Here is a 22,575-nt window from a genome sequence, read left to right on the forward strand (position 1 = left end):
GCCATCTAATGTTAATCAGTGTTAAACATTTAACTGAACAATTATCTTTGTAATTTGGTTTGATTAATTTTACATAGGTTAGCTGGTACTGACGGACAGTTTATATTGTGATGCAAGTAATAACATCGCACAATGGCCTTTTCTTTACAAGCTTTTTAGGTTTATTATAATGCTGGCAACATTGCATGAAAACTTGCTTGATGTGATCATATCATATTGTCTCATTTTGTCTAGAACACGTTAAAGAAAAAAAATAGAAGCTAAAATAGATTTATTTCAATTGTTGTTCAACATTTTTGTAGGGAGTGCTGGAACGCCTGTTATTTTCAATGAAAATGGAGATGCACCTGGGCGCTATGATATATTTCAGTATCAAATGACCAACAAAAGTGCAGAATACAAAGTAATTGGTCACTGGACAAATCAACTTCATCTAACTGTAAGTAGCAGGTTGATTACATAGTTGTCATTAATGAGAAGTTAGAGCATTTGAGCTTTTGTTTAAAAAACATATATTATTTTTTATAATTGGCAGCAACAAGAAAATTCCCATTTTTCTCTTAAGCAAGGGAGCTAAAACAATATCTTGTATTTTAGCACAGATTTCCCCCTGTGTTCCTCTGTTCCTTTAAACTCTATTTTAGAATCTTCTCTATAGCCAGTTAGGGGTAATGGACGTTTCTTTTTCATAAGTAGGCTATTTCACAAAATGATTGGATGTACACCACTCATGTCCTCGATGTAAATGGGTGCAACTTCCTTGAAGTCAAAGGGCAGATTTGTCCAACAATCACTCCTGACTTCAGATCTCCCACATGAAAGTGAAGTACAGGGCTACTGTGCTGCCAGACTGAAAAAATGTTAATTTCTGAACATAAAAAAGGGAGAGGCTGGAATGAAGTTATGGCTATATGTTTATATTGTTAATTTGGATTACACTTCAACAACAACAAGAACAATAAATAGCCCAGATTCATGCATTAAGGTGCCATAAAATGAAAATATATGTTTCTACTGTAGTAGCTATTGTACATAGTGTTCATTTGGGCTGTGGGAACATTTCACATCAAAACCTGAAAGCGAGCAATTTTACCAGATCCTGGGTTTTAGTATGAATCCAAACCACTGTTCAGGCTTTAGGAAACATCAAAGAAGACTTGAGCTGACTGAGAATGCTGTTCTAATTATATCCACCCTCCCAATAGATACCAAATCCCTTCATATCCTTCATGCACCCTGCTTAATCCAGGCAGTTCCAAGCCCATCCCTACCTGGTGGTCTCTGCTGGTGAGCAAAAGGCCACCAGACTTTTCCACACTCCATCAGATCTTCAGAAAATAGCTGGTTGGCTGACCTGCTCCCCATCCAGGGCCGGCTCCAGGCACCAGCAAAGGAAGCAGGTGACTGGGGCAGCCAATGGAAAGGGGCAGCACGTCCGGGTCTTTGGCAGCAATTCGGCGGCGGGTCCCTCAGTCCCTCTCGGACTGAAGAATGAAGCGGCGCGGTAGAGCTGCCGCCGAAGTGCTGCCAATTGCTGTTTTATCTTTTTTTTTTTTGGCTTCGCCACTTGGGGCAGCAAAAAAGCTGGAGCCGGCCCTGTCCCCATCTACCACGTTTTTTTTTTTTGGGGGCGGGGGGGGGTTTGGAGTGGGAATCTAATCCATAAAATGCAGGTGAATTGGCAGCCAATCCTGTCCGTTCATTCACCATCGGATCCCCTGTTCCTCAGATCCACTGCTGTCACACTGAAGACACTTTACCTCACTCTGGAGTATATTTTCATCAGAAAACACCATATGAAATGGGGAATCCCTACAACAAGGGGTAGGGCTAGCTATGCACATTCCAAAGATGCAGATAGCCACCACCTAAAGGGGAGAGGCTGCTGGCCATGGAGCACCACCTTTCCTTCAGAAAATAGCACAATGTAAGGAGTAGGGGGAATTATGGTCATAGGAGGAGGGTGCTGTAATTCACCAGTTTCAGTGTAAACCATGCAAAACTTAGAGGGTTTGGTGTGAGGTTGGTTTGGGGTCTCTGCAGTGCTTAATTTGTGCCAGGGCTTGTCAGGGCTGAGCCCCGGCACCTCTAGGCTTGACCGTTCATAGCCCCAACACCTCTGGGTTTGCTGCATCAGTTATGAATGTAAAAAAATTGCTTGAGCTCCAGCAACTCTTTCATTACAAATTAAGCACTGGGTCTCTGCAAACCTGAAACACAAAATGCTCTTCAGGAAGTGTGAAGCTTGATGACTGGATCCACCCATTGGTGTTTCCTCATATCATGCAAACCTCAAAGAGCTGGTTTCACAGAGCTCTGGTTTTCAGTATAACAGACACATAATAAATAATAACAAAAACAAAGCTATAAGTATTTACAAATTATTGTTCCTTTGAGACTACTTTGCAATAATTATCAGAGTGCTACCAACAGTGATGCATATAATAGCTTCCCCTTTTCAGCCCCTGCTCTGATAAATCACCTTACCATATCTACCATTTAGTTTCTATTGCTGCTTGGCCAGATGCCATCAGTTCATTTTTGGGGCCCAAATGGAAGCCTACAAATATGCAGCCTTTGATAACAAGTTATGTGCCTATGTTATCTCCTTCTGGTAGTCTTCTATGAAAGGGAGAGTGCCTCTTTGTATCAGGCTGCTGAGTAGTGTAAGAGAAATAGGAGAGGTGAAAGAGAAGTGCTCAACAGCATAAGGAGAAATGTACTAGCCTGTTCCTGAAAACATGAGAACAAGAACTTGAAACTAAATTTGTGTTCATAACAGTTTTGGGATTGATTCCATATTCCATGAAATGCTACAGTTTTGGTAGGAAGTGAAATAGCTTGTTGGTGAAGAGAAATATTTATATTTAAATATTTATACTTTTCATAATTATTTGCGCTTTGTTCTGTTTGATTCAGTTGTAACTGCATTCATGTTTTCTTCAAAAGATGGCTAAAGCTGCTGTTCAGTCTCTAGCTTTTCAGTCCTGTTGTTGCTGGTTGTTTGTTCTTTTCTATATAGCGCCTGTATGTCATATGGTAATTATGATGGTATGTGAAATATAAGGCTAGGCTGGCAAGTACCAGGGACTACTGAAAACACTGTTACAACTGAGTTATACAAGCACACCTGTGTCTGCTACAATCTTGTCCTCCCATCTCTTTCTCTCCTACTTCCTCTCCTATTTGATTTCTTATTCACCTGCCACATATTGTCTAAATTTTAGATTATAAACTCTCTGGGGCAGAGACTGCTTCTGTGTAATTGTGTTTGCAAAGTGCCTAGTGCAATGGGTCCTAATCCCTGTTTGGGTCCTTACTCACTCACACAATAGAAATAAATTAATTATCAATGATGATGATGATAGATTTTGTTTAGGTTCTATTTCCGTATTCACCACGCTTAGTTCATGTGTGGGTGTTATTTTATCTACTGATTACCTATTGTAACAAAATAATATATTTCTTTCACTAGATAACATTTATTGGGCACCAGGTAACCTTTACTGATAATTACCAGCACTATTAATCATCACACTGCAAACCATATTATGGTCTTTGATCCCCAGTGGAATTTCCATTGATGGCAGTGGGTGTATCAAAGACAATATACTGGTGTAAGATAACAGACCGACTTTTTACATTACTGACCTACGAAGGACAGGCCTTTTTATTTCAATATCTTTCTCACCCTCCAGAGTGGATACCTTCCTTTTAATGAAGCTACATTACATACCCAGTTGTTAAACGTCTGCGATTTTTAATGAACATTAACCAAATATCATCTATAATATCTAACACCTAACTCTTTTCATCAGTAGATTTCAAAGTGCTTTACAAAGGAGCTCAGTACAGTATCAGCATCCCCATTTTACAGAGGGGATACTGCCCAAGGGAACCCAGCAGGCCAGAAACTAGAATTCAGGTCCCTGCTGTGCCACTCTAACATTTGATGCATGATGCTACACTTCTGTTCATATGGTCTGTTCCAGCTTCTGCCGACATTTTCATTTCAAACTTCTTTGTAAGCTAATACACTTTTCTCATAAAGCTACTTTATTCAGTAAATACCATACTTCAGTGAACTATATATTTTTGATCAGGATAGTGAAACTTCATAAAAGTGTTGTGTATATTCTAAGGGCTTTCTCTGTGAACAATCAATGGCCACTATTAAGTTTAGCTAAGGATTAGTACATTTCTCTGTTGCAGCGTATTAAACTAGAAATTTTTTCAGGATTGTCCAGGATATTTTTTCTATTGGATTTTGGCTGCTAGTCCCCTCTGTTACACGGGCTATAGTGCATCAGACTACCCTCTCGTCTGGTCCTGACTCTAAGCTGGACCTTCAGGATTTGTGTGCTGGGGACTTTGGTTCTTCAGAAGTTTTCACTGGCTCCTCAGGGTCTTGTGGTCAACTTGTCCCTCTCTTGGTGTGATATTGGCTTTTCCTTTGGGCAGAAAATACTAACACTAGTATTTAGATAGAGTAGTTAGATAAAGACTCTGTATCTGAATCCCTAAAGGTTTGTTTGTCAGCAGACTTGGAATAAACACTTTAACCTGACAATGCTAATATGGAAGCAAAGCAGCTGGCAAACACAATATAGAAGTCAAAATAAAAAAAAGCATAGTTAGCTCCTATATATACACTTTAACACAAGAACAGAATTTTGTTTGGCTTAGAGACATCAGATACTTGACCTTTACTGGACCAATCTGAATGCAGATGCTTAAAGCAGTCAAATGAATATCACAAACCCAAAGAGCCTGATTCTCATTCACAATAAGGCCATGTTTTACCACTCTGGCAGTATACATTTACACCCACTTTAAAATCCCTTTACACTCCCAGACTGCTGTAAAGGGGCCTCAGTGTAAATAATAATCAGGCACAAAGCGTTTGATTTTTATATTATGATGATAGAAATTTAGGGCTATTATAAAATATGATCCTTGACAATAAGTTAAGTGCCTGCTTGTGATTTCCATTTCTTTATTACTAGTAGCAGGCAAGGTATTTCAGAGCAAACATTGAAAGAAATAATACTTGCCTCAGAAAGGTTCTCATATTCATAACAAATAAGAAACACATAAGGGACGGAAGTTTTATTTCCACCAAAATATCATGTTTTATTCATTTAGCTACAGTACTCTGCATACCAGGTCACATGTAGTACTTCCCAACAAATGTGTGGGCTTAGCAAATTTGAGCCCTCAGCCATGTAATCTCCACAGGAGGAAAGCTGTTAAAAACAAGCTAGCAGTCCTTGGCATTTATGAATTGGCAAATGTACTTCCTTTTGTGATTAATAATGAATCCCCTTTTAGAACTTGGGTCACTTAGCAGTACATGTTGTAATATGAGTGCTAGCTAGAAATGCTTACTGACAGCTTCTCTCAACTGCAGTAACTAGACAAACTCCTGAGCCAGGAAGATCAGATCCAAATCTGAACTTCTCCTAAGTTGGTCATGTTGAGCTCTGTGGCTTTGGTTTGACCCAGAATTTAGGACAGCTAATATCTGGGGCTTGGCTGGAATTATCACCATCTTCGAGAAGCAAGACAAGAAGACATCTAAACACAATAAAACTTTTCAGTGAAACACAGGGAGATTTATGAAACACTGTACTTAACATTAGATTTCTTTCCTCCTACACTGAATAGAAGTTGCAGAAGGAAAAAAAAGCATCACAGATTTACAAGATTGTTTTAACAGTAAGAAGAAGCCTGGTCACTTGGATTAAGAGAAACTGTATACAAGAATGTTAAGTGACTTGTTTATGGCTTTTATTCTGTGGTGGCATCTTCATTTGCAGTGCTTTTCAGCTAAGAAAGAGTTCAATTAAACCTTTGTGGATATGAAGATCTAGCAGAGATGGTCATAATCATAAGACAGTTCTGGCCTTAAGCACAAGCTTTGGTGAACTGGTGAAGACTGGAAACCCGACAGAGCAGGCGGAACTTACCTTCTGGCAGCAGTGTCACAAGAAGAGGTGTATCAGTGCTCAGTCTCTGTCCAGTGGCTAGAGGCCTCACAAATTATAAGCCTAACCCTGTAGGAGAGAATCAGAATTGAGATCCCTCAATTTTTATGAGTCAGAATTAAAACTATACTGACTTCCTGTCTACCTAACAGCAGAAAAGCAAATGATATAAGAAGCTCATGGTGTTTTCTCTCTACCTGTAGTAAACAAGATTCAGGGCTTGCCCTAGGCCATTAAATTTCATTAAAGGACCCAAAGAATCTATTTTCTTCTGATAGCTAATATAAATTTGATTTTATAAAAAACTGTTGAATCCAAACTCAAAGAATAACAGTGGAAAAATTTAAAAAAACAAAACAAGAACTCCTAGTAGGAGCACCGAATAGAAGATAAAAAAAGTTGGACCACTCCTCATCATCCTAATATATTTTACTATATGGTGACCAGGGTGGTTGATGGATGCGCTGTTGCATGCAAATAATCTCATAGCAGTACAGTTCAGCCTTGCTTTCCAACAATGCAAATGATCATGACATTGATCAGGTTATCTTACGAATAATACTGAATGGATGGACAAAGAAGTGGATTTTCTCTACTATTCCTGAAAAAGTTCCATTGACTTTCTCTGTAGTATATGGTAGCTCAAAGCCAGGCAGGAAAAGACCATTAGATAATGTTGGGGAGAGTTGCTAGGCTCCACTAAAATAGACCTGAGTGTTCAATAGAATTGACAGATGAGTATGACTCATGTTCTCCTTCACTAATAGAGTCTGAATACATCAGGGAGCCTCTTTGCAGGAAGTGCAGATGCCAGACTTAACAGCCCAATCGATAACAGCAGACAATGAATGCAGTCTGTGGGCCAGTCTGTGAAATAGGCAGGTTGGGACAAAAAGATATTATTTTTAAAAACAGCACTTCTGTGAGTTCCTAATTAGGAAAAAGGGGAGAAATGGAACATTTGTAGCATTGGGAGATTGCACATCCCAATGTTCTTAAACATTTTACCTTTGAAGAAAAAAGCAAAATGAATACAAATGTAGAAAAGACATCAGTTGGTATGGAGAAGTACTTCTATTAGATTAGGAAGCATATGGTACATTATTGAACACCTGAACAGACCTTTGATTCAGGGTTCAAAGAATAGAAAGATACATAAAAAGAACACCATATCTTCTACTTTAAAGCTTACTGTATGGCAGAATTAATAGTCTTTCCCCCCTCCCCTCCCCCAATGAAATAGAAGTCAGGGCTTCCATGAAATGCTATGTACAGGGGAAACAAAGTGACATGCAGAGGAAATGCTGAACTTGGATAACCATTTGTTCATCATTAGAAAGATGCCAGATGCCAATAAAACTGCCTCTGCTCAAGAGCTAAGACAAATAGAGATTTTTCTCACCTTGTCTGGCTCAGTGAAAGTCAGGTTTCTCCAGTGAAGTATGGGGTTGCTTACACAGTACAACACTGGGAAGTGTGATGAAAAACTTGACTATGAATTTGTCACAAGCCTCTTGCTTCAGCAGTAAGTATTCTGTCATGTTTGTGATCCTTACATACAGGAATGATTATGCTGTGAAAGAACTATGCTTTAATAGCCATAGCATGAGGGATTGCAGATTATTTTTGTGTACTTCTGATCATTTCAAGAAATATAAAGAGCCCCTATGACATATGATAAATTAAATCATCCTGCTCAGTTTTAAAATAAGTATTTCCTCTTTCACACTCAAGGCCACTGTGCAATGATAGAGCAACTAAGAGCCATCAAGTGTCGGAAGTTGCTCTATGGAACTTGTCAGTGTTATTATATTTGACACACAGAAACATCTTTTCAGGTATAATAAGTAGTTCAGTGAATGTGTTGCCAACAGTATGTATGCAGTAAATTGTGAAGCAGTGTGGAACATGGGGCAAATAGTAGGCTAAGGCCACCAGGGTTGATTGGTTGCTTTTGTCGCTGAAAATTAAACTGTACTTTAAATCTGGAGGTATAATGTTTACTGTTAACAGCCAGGGTAGTTGATTAAATTACCTTTATTTGTTGTGCATTTGCTTTAAATAACTGAACTCTACTACTAAATGAAAAATCATTACGTTGAAGAAAACATTCTGGAATGGAATTTTCGGGGGATAGAGTCTTGTAAAAGAGAACCACCATCATGTGGCAGCTCATTTACTAATTCATATTTTTTTCTGTTTACTTTATCATACCCTGGCTTTTTATGTCCCTCACAGTAGTATTAGCTAATTTATAGCACAATATATTGTTAATGTTTGTATATTTATATAGTGTTTTTCATCCAGATCAATCTCAAAGCAAATTTTATTAACTGATATGCAAAGTAATCCCTTTGTGCATTTCTGGAAACCACCCAACATTGGGAAAAATAGTTACTAATTAACAGTTTATACACCATTACAGTTTAGAGTAGGAAGTGAAGACAGAATACCAAATTTCATTGAAACTTTAGCTGAATGTAGGAAAGCAGAAGTGTTCTGAGGTCACTGGGGTGTAGGGAAATAGGGGATGGTATAGAACCATGGGGCAATTTGAGCTGCAGTTCCAGCTATACGTGGATGACACTTAGTTCTGCCGTGCTGAAATCAACATGGGGAATTCTATATTTGATTTGGTCCTAACAGATAAAGATGAACTGATCACATGATTAAAAATTAATAGTGGCTCGTATGCAAGTGATCATGGATCAATTTATAATGTGCAAGCAGAATAAAGTCCAGACCAGTTCTGTACATACTTGGTGCTTTAACAGCGCCAGTTTCACAAAGTTGAAAACAATTATCAGCCAATCCCAGGCAAGAATAACGGAGCAGCTGGTACAGGACTTGATTAATAAGAGCTAAAGAAGGATAATATAATTAATACAAATCAACCTGGGTTTATGGAAAATAGATCCACTCAAACTAACTTGTTTTTTTTTTTATGAGATTACAAATTTGGTTGATAAAGGTAATAGTGTTGTCATAATATACTTAGACATTGGGCTGGTACCGCACACTATTTCCATAACTAACTGGAACAATATAAAATTAACATGGAATACATTAAATAGATTAAAAACTGTCTAATTGATAGACAAAATGTAACTGTGATTGAGGAATCATCATCAATCCCTCAGGGACTGGTTCTTGGGTCTACACCATTTACCATTTTTTCTATGACCTGGAAGAAAACATAAAATCAGCACCGATAAAGTTTGCAGATGACACAAAAACTGGGGGAGTGATAAGTAATGAAGAGGACAGGTCACTTATTCAGAGCAATCTGGATCGCTTGGTAAACTGGGTGCAAGCAAACATGCACGTTAATTTGGCTAATTGTAAATGCATACATTTTATCATTAAATGTATATATCTAGGAATAAAGAACATACTTACAGGATGGGCAACTCTATCCTGGGAAGCAGTGACTCTGAAAAAGATTTGAGGGTCATGGTGGATAATCAGCTGAATATGAGCTCCCAATGTAACACAGTGGCCAAAAGAACTAATGTGATCCTGGAATGCATAAATAGGGGAATCTTGAGTAGGAGGAGAGAGATTATTTTACTGCTGTATTTGGCTCTAGTGTGACAGCTGCTGGAATACTGTGTCCAGTTTTTGTGCCCACAATTCAAGAAGGATGTTGATAAACTGGAAGGGGTTCAGAGAAGAGCCATGTGAATGATTAAAGGATTGGAAAACATGCCTTATAGTGATAAACTAAAAGGGTTCAATCTATTTAACTTTACCAAGAGAGGTTTAAGGGATGATGTGATAGGGGCATTCGGTGACCGGGTGGCCTAGTGGCTATACCATTGGTCAGAGGGGCTGGAGGGGGACCCAGACCCTCCCCAGGGACCTGTGTAGTTCAATCCCTTAACAGGGGAGATGGGTCTGCCTCTTGGCCGGGGGAGTGTTCAAGACCTGTTTCCCTGGGCTACATCCAATTAGTCTTTTTAACCTGGGGCATGGCCCCGCTAATTCAATTACCCTGCAGATGGGCCTTAGCTGCAGGCTCCCCTTGGCAGGGGAAGGCTTACTTGCCTCCAGTGACTGTGTCCACTGATCTGTCCACTTGCCTCCAGTGGCTGTGTCCACTGATCCGTCCACTTGCCTCCACTGATCCGTCTCTTCAGGCAGGCAAACGGAGAGCTCCTGCCTCCTTGCCTGTCAGTCCCCAACTGAGCCAGGCTCCCATCTTTTCTCCCCCCTCCAGGCCTGGCATCGGCTGCAGGTATACCGGGGCAGGGCTAGCTGAGCACACAGGTTTTCTTTAACCCCTGCTGTGCCAGGTGGCCATTCCTCTACTCCTTCACAGATGACTTGATTACAGTCAATAAGTACCTATATGGGGAACAAATATTTAATAATGGGCTCTTCAGCCTAGCAGAGAAAGGTATAACACGATCCAATAGCCCAAAGTTCAAGCTGGATTAATTGAGACTGGAAATAAGGCATACATTTTTAATGGTGAGAGTAATTAAACATTTGAACAATTTATTAAGTGTTGTGGGTGTATTCTGGCCATTACTAAAAAGCTCTAGGAATTATTTTGGGGCAGTTCTATGGCCTGTGTCATACAAGAAGGCAAACTAGATGTCACAATCAGGGCCTTGGAGTGGAGCCCGGAGCAGGAGCACAGACCAATAGTTTTTTCCCGGAGCTGGAGCGGAGCTGGAGCGGAGCAATTCAAAAATTTGATTGCTCCAAATCCCTGGGCACAATGGTCCCTTCAGGCCTTAGAATCTATGAATCTCTCCAGATTAGTACTTGAATGATAGTGAAGTTGAAGCTCAGTCTGGATTTGAGGGAGGTGATGTTAGTGGTGTGGAGGAAGCATTTGACAGGGCAGTTACCGTAGAGAAGATTAATACCTTCAATATTGAGGCTGTTTTCCATTCTTTCCCCAATGCATTCACTAAATTGCAGTGCACCTTATGCCACTTCAGAGAATTTCAGTAGTCAAATGTGCCTTTTAGATCTATTCCTTGCTAGATGCATAAGATCTCTACATTCAGACACAAAATTCACTATGGTAACCCATGCCTTTATTACCTCCAGATTGGATTTTGCTCCTTCACGTGGGACAATATATGAAGCCCACTTAATTATTTCTCAAACTGAAATGTGTCCAAGACATACATGTTGATGCATTTCCCCTCATTTGTGGGTGGGATGTAGGTACACAGGTTACCCCATTAGGGGTAAAACCATGCCTACATTCTGGGGCCCTTCTCATTTACTTTGAGCCCTTCCTTTGCTTTCCCTGACAGTAGCACTTTCCCTCTGGCCAACTGGGATGAATCCAGCATCTCTACTTTTGATATCTCTGATGCTGTATAATCAGGTGGCTGGGAAATCTTGAGGAATCGTGTGATCATCAGCAATCCCCTCTTATGTTCCCCCTTGAAAACAAAACCTTCAACCTCTGTGATATATCTGGTCTCTAGTGTCCCAGCAGTCAGAGCCTGAACACTTTTAACTGGGGGTCTCCAATGCGACATCAGAATGTATTACTTTTACTACTGTTTCTTTAGCCCATCTGTGTTATTTAATTTTTATTGCAGCTCAAAATGTTTTATGCTTTGAGTCTTTTCTACTTTTTTGTTCATGTTTGTCTTTTATCCATAGCAAAAAGATGTTTCTTCTAGTAAATTTTCTTGACAGTATTTTCTCTTGCTTGTTTTTTGTGTTCCCAGCTCACTAAGTCCCAGTGTAAAATGTTCAATTTATGTATTGACTCTTCACTATAAGTGGCAATACAGACCTGAAAACAAGCTCTTCCTTTGCAGCTAGAAGTCTCAAAATACAAACAAACATTTGTCTCACAGTTCTGAGCCAGTTCAGGCTTTGAGATGTTTGAATCCAGTTTGTTCACCCAGCCCTGGAATCATGTTTAAAAGGCTGATGTGATTTTCTTTTTTCTATGTAGAACTGACATATCAGGAGCTAATTACAGTAGGAAGATCTGACTTTTCACTAAAAAGAACTGGCATATAGTTAAAAAAAGAAATATTACTTTTATTATAGTGACAGCTGATAGCACCTTAAAGTAATATCAATATAGAAATCTCTGGATTTAGCATGGTGAAATGCTTCAAGTTGAAACATACTATACAAATAAACAGCTCAATTCCCTCCACCACCACCCCAAAAAAAAAGGTGCAAAAAAGAAAGATGGTGTAGTAGCTGGTTAGTTCAATTGGTGGTGAAAGTTAAGTATGAAGTTTGAAGTGGTTTCCATTATATACAGGGTTTGCAGTTTGGTTCAGTGGCTGTCAGCACCCCTACTATGCAAATTGTTCCAGCACCCCTGCCCAGAAGTATAATAGAAAAGATGTGTCCATTCTTGCAATTACTCTCTATGATTCATTTGTGGTCACATATTTTCTTCGAGAATACTTCACGGGAAATGTGTTATGTACCAAGTTAAAGTCTCTTGAGAGCAACTTGAGTAGGATACTTCTGAGGCATAAAAGCTTTAAGTAGAAGAGGGTAATTTTGTGTATTTCCCTTGAAAGTGAAGAACCTCTCTCCCACTGTAGGTGCTTTTATGGCAATTAAAATTTACAACTACAAAAATATAAATCATACGCAAACACAGAAAAATGCATCCTGGAATGCCATAAAAATCCACGGTAATACTTATCTACAGCAATACCAGTAACCCCTTATCTGACATCCCACCAGACTACACTGCACTCTGCCCTTTCCCCAGAAGCCTGAGGGGAAAAGATGATCCTTGCAGCCTCCGTTGGTGGTTTACAAATCTGGCTTCTGGCAGACCGAAGAAGGGAATGCATTCCAAAAGTGAGGCTCTGTCCCAGAAAATGACTTATGACCAGCGCCTACTTTTTAAACCAAGAGGGTGTTAGTTCAAGTGCTTTTGTTGCTCACGTAGCTGTTTCCCTCTCACATGAAGAGAAAAGCAGGCTCTTATGTAATGAGGTCCCAAGCCATTCAACTTAAAACCAACAATTTCTACCTGGGAGCTAATAGGCAGACAGTGCAGATTATGGTACAGTGATATGATGCGCTCCCTGTGTAAAATGCCCATGATGTGTTCCACTTTATAAGTGTGCAGCTGCCATGAGTTTCATGGCTTAGGATTGCAGGACTGGGCCCTGGGGGTGAAATCCTACTCCATGGCAGTTAATAACAAACTCCATTGACTTCAGTAGGGCCAGGATTCCACCATAGGCGTTTAGGGGTGTGAGAGATGTACATTCACCGACTCACATTAATTCCTTTCTGTTCACCACATTTTCTTCCTCCACTCTAGTCTCCCTTTTAACTCCAGCTTTCTTCTTTCATCAAAATCATTTCTTATTGTGAACATAAGATAAGCAGCACTCCAATATAGCTTTATTAATCCTAGCGGATACTGAGTGCAAGGGAAGTGGAGAGGATAAGAGTCTTTCTGATGAGAACAGAAGCTAATATGCTGTGTACAGTGTTTTTTGGTTTCTGGTGTTTATTTTTTGAGAAATCGTTGCTCATCCTTCAAGAATTTAAATAATTGGTTTCTTTGAATTATAAAAGCTGCATGTCACCAGCAATGCGTTTCCAGTGAGCACAGAAAATTTATAATGCATGGTTCTTAGGGCTTGCCAGCCTGCCACACACATAATTATCAAACCTGCAAATATTTGACAGTTGCTGGGTTTCTGTGTCTATTTTATGAAGCCCCATTCTCAAATGCTTGCTTCAGTGTGAAGTTATCAGATTAATCAGGTTTCACTGCAAATGTGCAAGCCATAACTCTGGAAATGTTCACTCCAAACTTGGCCAACGTTTGCCAGAAGTTCCAGCGAGAACTAGGTAATGTACTTCCCTGCTTTCTTTTCTCCAGACTCTTCCTGCCAGTTTATGCTGGAACGTTGGGGAAATTACTTTAGATCACCAAAATCCAGTTTGAATACCAAGAAGCAGCAGAAAGCAAACTTCAAAGTAACCTCTCAAGGGGTCAAAATATGAATAAAATAAAATAAAAAAGTAATATAAGCCTCATTCATCTGGGGTCCTCTCCTGCTGGTTTTCTACCTAGGCACCTCACCCTTCCCCTTAATTTCTCTGGTGGTTACCCTCTCCTATTTGTTCACTCTCCTTAGTAGTTACCTACCCTTCTTTGCCTTCTTGGTAGCTGTTCTCATCTTTGGCAACACCAATCTTCCTGATGGCAGTTTTGACCTCCTTTTCCCTTTCCCTGCCCACTCCTCCTTGTTCTCTCCTTTCTTCTCTATGGCTACATCTACACTACAGGGGGGGGTCGATTTAAGATACGCAAATTCAGCTACGCGAATAGCGTAGCTGAATTCGATGTATCGCAGCCGACTTACCCCGCTGTGAGGACGGCGGCAAAATCGACCTCCGCGGCTTCCCGTCGACGGCTCTTACTCCCACCTTCGCTGGTGGAGTAAGAGCGTCGATTCGGGGATCGATTGTCGCGTCCTGACGGGACGCGATAAATCGATCCCCGAGAGGTCGATTTCTACCCGCCGATTCCGGCGGGTAGTGTAGACCAGGCCTATGCCATTACCACCTGCTCCTAATATTTCTTCACTCCTTCTTCTACCACTTTGATCCACCTATGAGCATTGGGGAAACTGAAACCAATCTACATCCCTGTTGATCACAGAAGGAAGAGCAGGCAATGGTTACGGCACTATCAAAGGATGTAGGAGACCCAAGTTCAAGTCCTTCCTTCATCACAGACTTCCTTGGGCAAGTCACTTAGCCTCCCTGCCTCAATTCCCCATTTTTAGAATTGGTATAATAGGATCGCCCTATTGTGTTGCAAGGATAAATATATAAAAGATTCTGGTCACCTCATCTCAAAAAAGATATATTATAAATGATATATTGGAAAAGGAGGACAGAGAAGGACAATAAAAATGATTAGATGTATGGAATACCTTCCATAGATAGAGAAATTAAAAAGACTGGAACTGTTCAGCTTGTAAGAGAGATTACTCTGGAGGGTTATGATAGACATCTATAGGCAGAGGTGAAAGTAAGTCGGTATGGTCCACAGCCGACAGTACCGGCAGGGCTGATAGGGGTGGTCGGGAGGGGGCAAAAGGGGCAGCTTCCCCAGGGCTTAGCAATTTAAAAGGGCCCAGGGCTTCCGGCAATGGCCAGAGCCCCTGGCCCTTTAAATAGCCACCAGAGCCCCGGTGTTGCTGCTACCGCGGTGGTCCGGCAGTGATTTAAAGGGCCTGGGGCTCCCGGCTGCTGCTACCGCTACTGTGCCAGTAGCTGGAGCCCCAAGCCCTTTAAATCGCTCCCAGAGCCCTGGGGTAGCGGCAGCGGCCAGGAGTCCGGGCCCTTTAAATCGCCACCGGAGCCCCAGGCAGTGCAGGCCCAGCAGCGCTGCAGGGCTGGCTAGGGGAATCTAGCCCCAGCCCCGCCCCTTCCAGAGGCCCAGAGCTGCCCCCCCACCTTGCTCAGGACTCCAGCCACCCTGCTTACGTTACTTTCACACCTGTCTATAGGGTGACCATAGTCCCAATTTTGGCCAGGACAGTTCCCTTTTTAAGCCCTGTCCTGAAAGTTATGACTTCTTTTTTGGCAAAACTGGGCATTTGTTCCATTTAGTCTTGCTCTGGGGGGGGAAGAGGAAGAGGGGGGCACGGAGGAATGTTCAGGCAAGAGCAAACAGGACAAAAGTCCAGTTTTGCCAAAAAAGTTGTGGCATCTGTGATGTCAGTTCCAGCGAGCGGCGACACCAGCCCCATGCAGCAGGACTCAGGCAAACCACGATGCCAAGTGGCTCGGCTCAGGCAAGCGGCGACACCAGGTGGCACAGGCCAGCCCCATGTGGCAAGGCTTGGGTCAGCATCTGAACACTGACCATCTTTTACCCAGTGTCCCGTTTTCAGCTTAGGAAAATATGGTCAACCTAGACATCTATAAAATCATGAATGGTATGAAGAGAGTAAGTAGGGAAATATTATTTACCCCCCTTCACATAACACAAGAACTAAGGGATCACCCGATGAAATTAACAGACAGCAGGTTTAAATAAACTTAAGGAAGTACTTCACTCAGCACACAGAGAACCTATGGAACTCATTGCCATTGGATGTTGTGAAGGCCAAAAGTATAACTGGGTTAAAAAAAGAAATAAGTTCATGGAGGATAGGTCCATCACTGGCTATTAGCCAAAAGGGTCAGGGATGCAACTCCATGCCCCGGGTTTCCCTAAACTTCCAACTGCCAGAAGGTGGAACTAGACGACAGGGGATGAATCACACAAAATTGTCCTGTTCTGTTCATCCCCTTTGAAACATCTGGCACTGGCTACTGTCAGAAGACAGGGTACCGGGGTAGATGTAATATTGGTGTGGCCCAATATGGCCATTCTGATGAAGAGTAATGACTACTTTTTTCTGTAGTCCATTGTAACTTCTAGGGAAAAAGTTATTTCTCACAGGTTATTTTCAACAAAATGAGTTGCCTTTCACATGTTTTGCTGATTTCTAAGCAAGGGTTTCAAACACAATGGAAATGCAGTGCCTAGTGGAATGCAGAAGAATATATTCATTGCACACTTGCAGTCAGTTATTTTGCTGTGGGAGGAATGAATATAGAGATTTTTTCACCCACACAAATGTAACTGTAAAACAAACAAGCAGCAACAAAGGAAAAACAATTGGCAGGAGCATAAGATGAAGCAAAGCATATTATTTTTTCTAACTAATGGATCTATTGAAAAAATTGAGCCACAAAAATACCAACAACCAAAAACAATTTACCTCTTATATCCTCTAGTAACATGCCATATAGCTGATGAATATATGTGTCAAATGAATACACTCAATTATCATTCTAATTCCATATCCTGTCAGCAGCCTCAGCACCACAACTGTCCTCATCTACCCCATCTACCCTTTTGTGGTAATATTGGGAGAAATATTTGTTACACAAATTCATGTTTGTTGTTGTTTTTACAATTTTTTTCTGTTTATAAGTTTAAAAAAAGTTTGTGAAATTGGAGCATTTAAAATAATCAATTTTTATTTCACATTATTTTTACCTATTGGAATGTTTGAGAAAGATTGAAAATCATTTTGGTTCTGAAAATACAGAAATAGTTTTGTAAAAAGTCAAGAGAACATGGTGGTCTCCAGAGGCCTTGGGGTTTAATGTATTAAATACATGACCGTGAGTCAAGTTGTCCAGAATTACTCTATCACTGTCAGGCTTTAATATTACTTTGTTCTGATACAGAACTTTACAGATAATTTTTAGTCAAGTTGGTAGATGTTATTATTTATATGGACACAGCAACAATAAGACACAGACACCATAATATGGTTAAATGCAGAGACCACAACTTTATTTAAAACTATTATCTAGCTGCAGTTACCACCCCAAAGTACCCAGAAGGGTTGTTCCAATGCATATGTCAATGGGCACCAAAGGCTTTGGTGGATTATAAACCTGAGGGTTGGTTTGCAGGCCATGCTCTCTTGCAACCCTCAGATCTTCCCAATGACCTTGATAGGAAGCCAGAGTCCTGACCTTCTCCCTTGCTCCACATCGGAGGTAGGAGAAATAATATAAGGGGAACCATAAGCTGTGTGAGGCACAGCGGCACACCACCTCATCATACAATGCTGTTCCCAGGACCAATGCCGAGGCAGCCCACTGGGTTGATTCAGGACGGGACTGAAACAGGGAGCCCACAATGGCTACCATACCTAGACAGCAAACTGTAACAACCCCCTCACGCTTCACCATCACCACCAAATGGGAGCCAATCACCCATCCCCATCCCCACCACCCAATGGAAGCAAGTGGTAAGCAGGACAGGCCCCAGAGCCTGGACCCAGATACAGCATGTGACCTCCCTTCCCCGAACCATGCCCTGGGGCATAAGGGGCGGGATGTGAAAAGAAGTAGCTCCACAGGTTGAAGGCAAATGGAGGTAAGGGAAGGAGAGGGGAACATCACCTTAGCTGTTCCCACTTGAGGCCTCTCGCCCTACTCCAGCCTCAGAAGGTGACCATTGCTCCCAGCCCTGTGAAACCACACCCAGGCTAGTGAGTAAGAATTTCCATTTAACATATGGGAAAATTGAGGTTCAAAGAGGTTACATTATTTGTCCAAGATCACAAAGGAAATCAGCGTCAAAACTAGTATCACACAACCAGGCCTATTGACTCTCAGTCCTATACAAATTGCATTAGAACATGTTATTGTCAGTTCATCTTTCTGTATCTCCCTCCCCATATAATGGGGATAATTCCTATTGACCTACCTACATGTAATTGGGGACATCTTAAATCTTATATATTTTCAGGATTTCACATATGGTAAATATCATTGCCCCATCTTACATCTAGTGAAACTGAGAGGCAGTAGGGTCTGTCTACACTTTGAGCTGGAGGTATAAATTCCAACTTAAGGCGACATACCCATGCTAGTGCTGACTGAGCTAGTGTGCTAAAAAATACAGTGGCACAAGTGGGCAAGCCAGCTTGAGTACATGCCTAGCATCCCAGATGAGACTGTACTAGGGGCCTCTCCTGCAGCTTGTGCTGCCATGGCTACACTCTGTTTTTAAAATGCCAGCTCAGTCAGACCTAGTGCAGGTATGTCTCCTTGAGCTGGAATATACTCCTGCAGCACAAAATGTAGATGTACCCATAGAGAGGTTCAGTGGTTTGCCTAGGAAGAATTGTGGGCTAGTGGGTTAACAGGAGTCTTAATCTCTCATCCTGGTTCTAACAGCGATTCCGTAGGTGATGACTTAGCTTTTCCGTGCCTCTCTTTTCCCAGATTTAAAATGGGGATAATGACATTTCTCACAACATTCCAAGCTGGTGCATTAGTGATAATTGTATTTGATTCTGTCATTCAGAATCTTCATCCAGTCTGCTTTGTTTAGGACTGGATTATTTTATAACTGATTGTAGTACAGTAGAAGACCAGCTAGAAACTAACATTTTTGTCAAGCTTTAGGCAGAAGTCTAAACCTGGGCATCCAGGAAATGACAACCAATATTCAAGGTGCAGGAAAACATCAGGCAGTGCGGTCAAGGGCTGACATTTCACAGCAAACATGGTGAAGTTAGTAATGAAACTGACTTGACACTGCCATTGGCAATCCAGATTCCTGACAGTTTTTATCTCTGACTCTGTTTGCATTCTGATGGATTGGTTGCCCTTGACTTGTTTCCTGTCTACACATCCATAGTTAAATATTTGTAATTTCAGCCTGTAAATACACCCCGCCTGTCTCGGGAGCTATAAAAACTGGCTGGCAGGCCAAATGCAATGATCATCATATTTAGGCTCGTAATGAATTACATTCACTTTTGGTGAGCCAGTTTCACTTTAATTTCTGAATATTATGGTTCAAATTACTTGGTTGGACAAGGTACATGAGAGAGTTTAACTTGTACTTTGGGAGTTATGGATCCATTATAGAATGCAAAAGGCTAAATATTAGACTAAATTTTATTATATCATGCAGTTGTTTCGCTTCAGTGATGAACCTTCAGTCAGAAAAGAAATAATTGTAGGGATCTGTGACAGAACTAAGCAAAACTCTTAGAAAGAGCTGTGGGTAACATTTTAATTCTTGGTCATTTTTATAAGTCAGGATTAGAATATGTTTTAAAAGCCACATTAACTGATACCCAGAAGTCTTGATGCTTCTGAAGAACTGAGTTGCCTGACTCTAGCCTGTTTGTTCCATTAATGACATCAGAATACACCATTTATATCCTAAAGAAATACTACTAATGTATGACTTCCTCTGTCTATAGCTAGTATTATTTAGCTCATTACAGCACTATCCTTAAAGAAATATCCTTCTGTTATTGAATTATCATTGAGTAAATATCAGATTCTGAACTAATGTTTTAAATAGTTGAAATACAAGGTAATTTCCTAATTATAAATTATAATATTATATATCCTGAAGCAATTTTACGGTCCTTGCAATATTATTTAGATAAAGCCCTGATGAACACCCTATAAAACCATGATTTATTCTTCAGATTCTGTCCTTCCCAGGAAAGTCAGTGGGGCTGCCCCAGCGATAAGATCAATCTGTTTCTCTCTCTCTCTCTCTGTCCAGGTTCTGATATTGTCATAGGTCACTGTAGTATCTGAGGAAGGGCAGAATTTTGTATGTTTTCATTAATGATGGAAACTCTGCTTCAAAAATCTGTTATGCAACCTATTAATAACATTAATGGTTGGTTTCCTTTAGTTTCTAAGAGCACTGCTAATTAAATTAGTTGCTGAGTAGCTAAAGGAATGTAGGTGCTGGATTGTAAATATGCCTGCTGTATGTTGTACTGTGGCATGTACAGATCATGCCTTGTATTAACCCAGCTCTCCCAGTGTTATTTTTTAGTTTTGTTATTAGAGGTTAAAGAATAAATGTAATTGTAATATTCATAAAAGGCTGGCACTATTTACTCAGTGTTATGAAACTTCACTCAGTCTGTGTTTTCACTAGTTAGCTGATATGACTTTTAGGGCTGTAATCTGAACAAGTTACAACTCCGTCAGGCACACATCTCCTCCATAGTTGATTTTTATGATGGTTATTCCTGTTTAAAAAAGCAAGGAAGGCACATTCTCTTGTGTCCTAACAAATTAGTTCTAAAATGAACAAATATTGTAATTTAAGGAAATAATTATATACTCTGTTTTTGGTTATTATGCGGATAATCATTAGGAGAGTGGAAAATGGCAGCTCATCATCTAATGCCTTTTTGCTAAGGGAACTTTAGACACATCTTGGTAGCACATATATCCATCAAGAAGTTTGGTTTAAAAATTCAGAGGAGCCACTGAAATAAAATTAATAATCAGGTTTAAACTATTACCAATAATAAAATCTGAGCGAGCCTGTTCTGTACTCACCTAACATGTGCAACAGATTAGGATGGATTTAAGATAGTAATTTGCCTGGTCTTGTGATGACATTGTAGTTGAGAGCACTAAGCAGCTGGCACACACAAATGTAAGTAACAAAAATGAGCGTACCAGAAATGAAGTTTACCAAGGACTATCAAATAATCTGAGTGAGCCTCAGCCAACTTTTGCAGACTCTGAGCAACAGAAGGGCTGCTTCTTGTTCAGCGTGGGTAAAATACTCCCAGAAGTGATACACTAATTATTATTTTTTCTGACTGGCACTTTCTCTTCTTTCTCTTCTCTCCTATCTTCTTTTTGCCTTATTTTTATTTTTATTCTTCTAAGCCAAGTTTTTAAAAAATGGGTGTGTAAAGTTAAGCTCCCAAATCACTTTGTGTGAGATTTTTAAAGGCATTTAGGCATCTAAAAATGCAGATAGGAGCCATGAGGGAGTTTCCAAAGCACCCAAGCATGTAAGGAGACTAACTTGCATTTAAATCAATGAATTGAATTAAATGCATTCCCTTAGGCACTTTCGAAAATTCTGCCCCCAAGTCCATATTTAGACACCAACATAAATGACCTGATTACTGAAAGTGCTGTGCACCCAGCAGCTCCCTTTGACTTCAGTGGACGTTATGGACATTCAACAATTCTGAAAATTAGACCATTTATTTAAGTGCCTCAGTGTGGATTTAGGAACCTAGCTTTAGGCAAACAATTGTGAAAGTCTTGTCCCATTTCTTCTCCCCTCTCCTTTTCGTATCTTACGATCCTTTCTTATAACCAGTGGGTCTCCAGTTAAATTCAGAGAAAAATGCAATACTGTTAATTTATGAGTTGATTATGCCTTGAGGTTTGGGGCGCTTAATCCATTTTTATATTATTCACTTTATGATAGAAAAACTGCAAGGGCTTTTGAGTGTGTTGTAAAAGACTCTGGCCATTGTGAAATGTACTGAGTTACTTCAGTACATTCATATTAAGTAAAATAAAGTTTTTAAAATATATGAAGTACATAGCATACTGGAGGTTTATAGGTACCTGGGGGTTCAGCTAGATGACCTACAGCAACATGTCTTTTCAGTCTTTAATTTATGTGAGCTGGATCGCTGCTTCCCTTTCTGCGAGTAAAGGGGACCTCTAGCAGATGTCTGGGGACACCCAAAGAGAAGTAACGCTTGCTCTGTGGTATCATCCCCCTCCATGGGAGTGGTCTCTGAGTGATCTGCAGGGATCCCTGGCAGTGGAGGAGGCAGGGCTGCCCAAGGGGGGGGGCAAGTGGGGCAATTTGCCCCAGGCCCTGGGCCCCGCAGGGGCCCCCACGAGAGTTTTCAGGGCCCCCCACGAGAGTTTTCGGCAGCAATTCGGCGGTGGGTCCTTCACTCGCTCCGGGACCTGTCGCTGAAGACCCCAGGCCCCCTGAATCCTCTGGGTGGCCCTGGGAGGAGGAGGAAGAGGTGGTAGAGTGGGATGGAGCAAAGCTGTGGGAACCGTTGCTTTCTGCAGTATTGTACCCTCCCCCAGACCCACAAGCAATACCCAAGTAAGATCATGCTGACCCTGTCAGAATTACTTATCTGTCATATATCTAAGGTATTTCTAAAGCACCTCAAAGTTAAATTATCAGCAACATATGTGTATGTCCCCCTGTGCTGAGTGATTCCCCCATCTGCAATATATATATACTGAAGGGAGGTTA

General features: G+C 40.8%; 1 protein-coding gene across 1 annotated transcript in view; it reads left to right on the forward strand.

Moving 5' to 3' along the window:
- Positions 1-22,575, forward strand: part of GRM8 (glutamate metabotropic receptor 8) — a 482,743-nt gene that overhangs the window by 405,112 nt on the left and 55,056 nt on the right. The window contains exon 7 of the mRNA XM_065419971.1: positions 303-439. Within this exon, the coding sequence (XP_065276043.1) occupies positions 303-439 (137 nt within the window). The remainder of the gene's footprint in view (positions 1-302; positions 440-22,575) is intronic.

Source organism: Emys orbicularis, chromosome 1 (genome assembly GCF_028017835.1).
Source record: "Emys orbicularis isolate rEmyOrb1 chromosome 1, rEmyOrb1.hap1, whole genome shotgun sequence".
Classification (NCBI taxonomy): Eukaryota; Metazoa; Chordata; order Testudines; family Emydidae; genus Emys; species Emys orbicularis.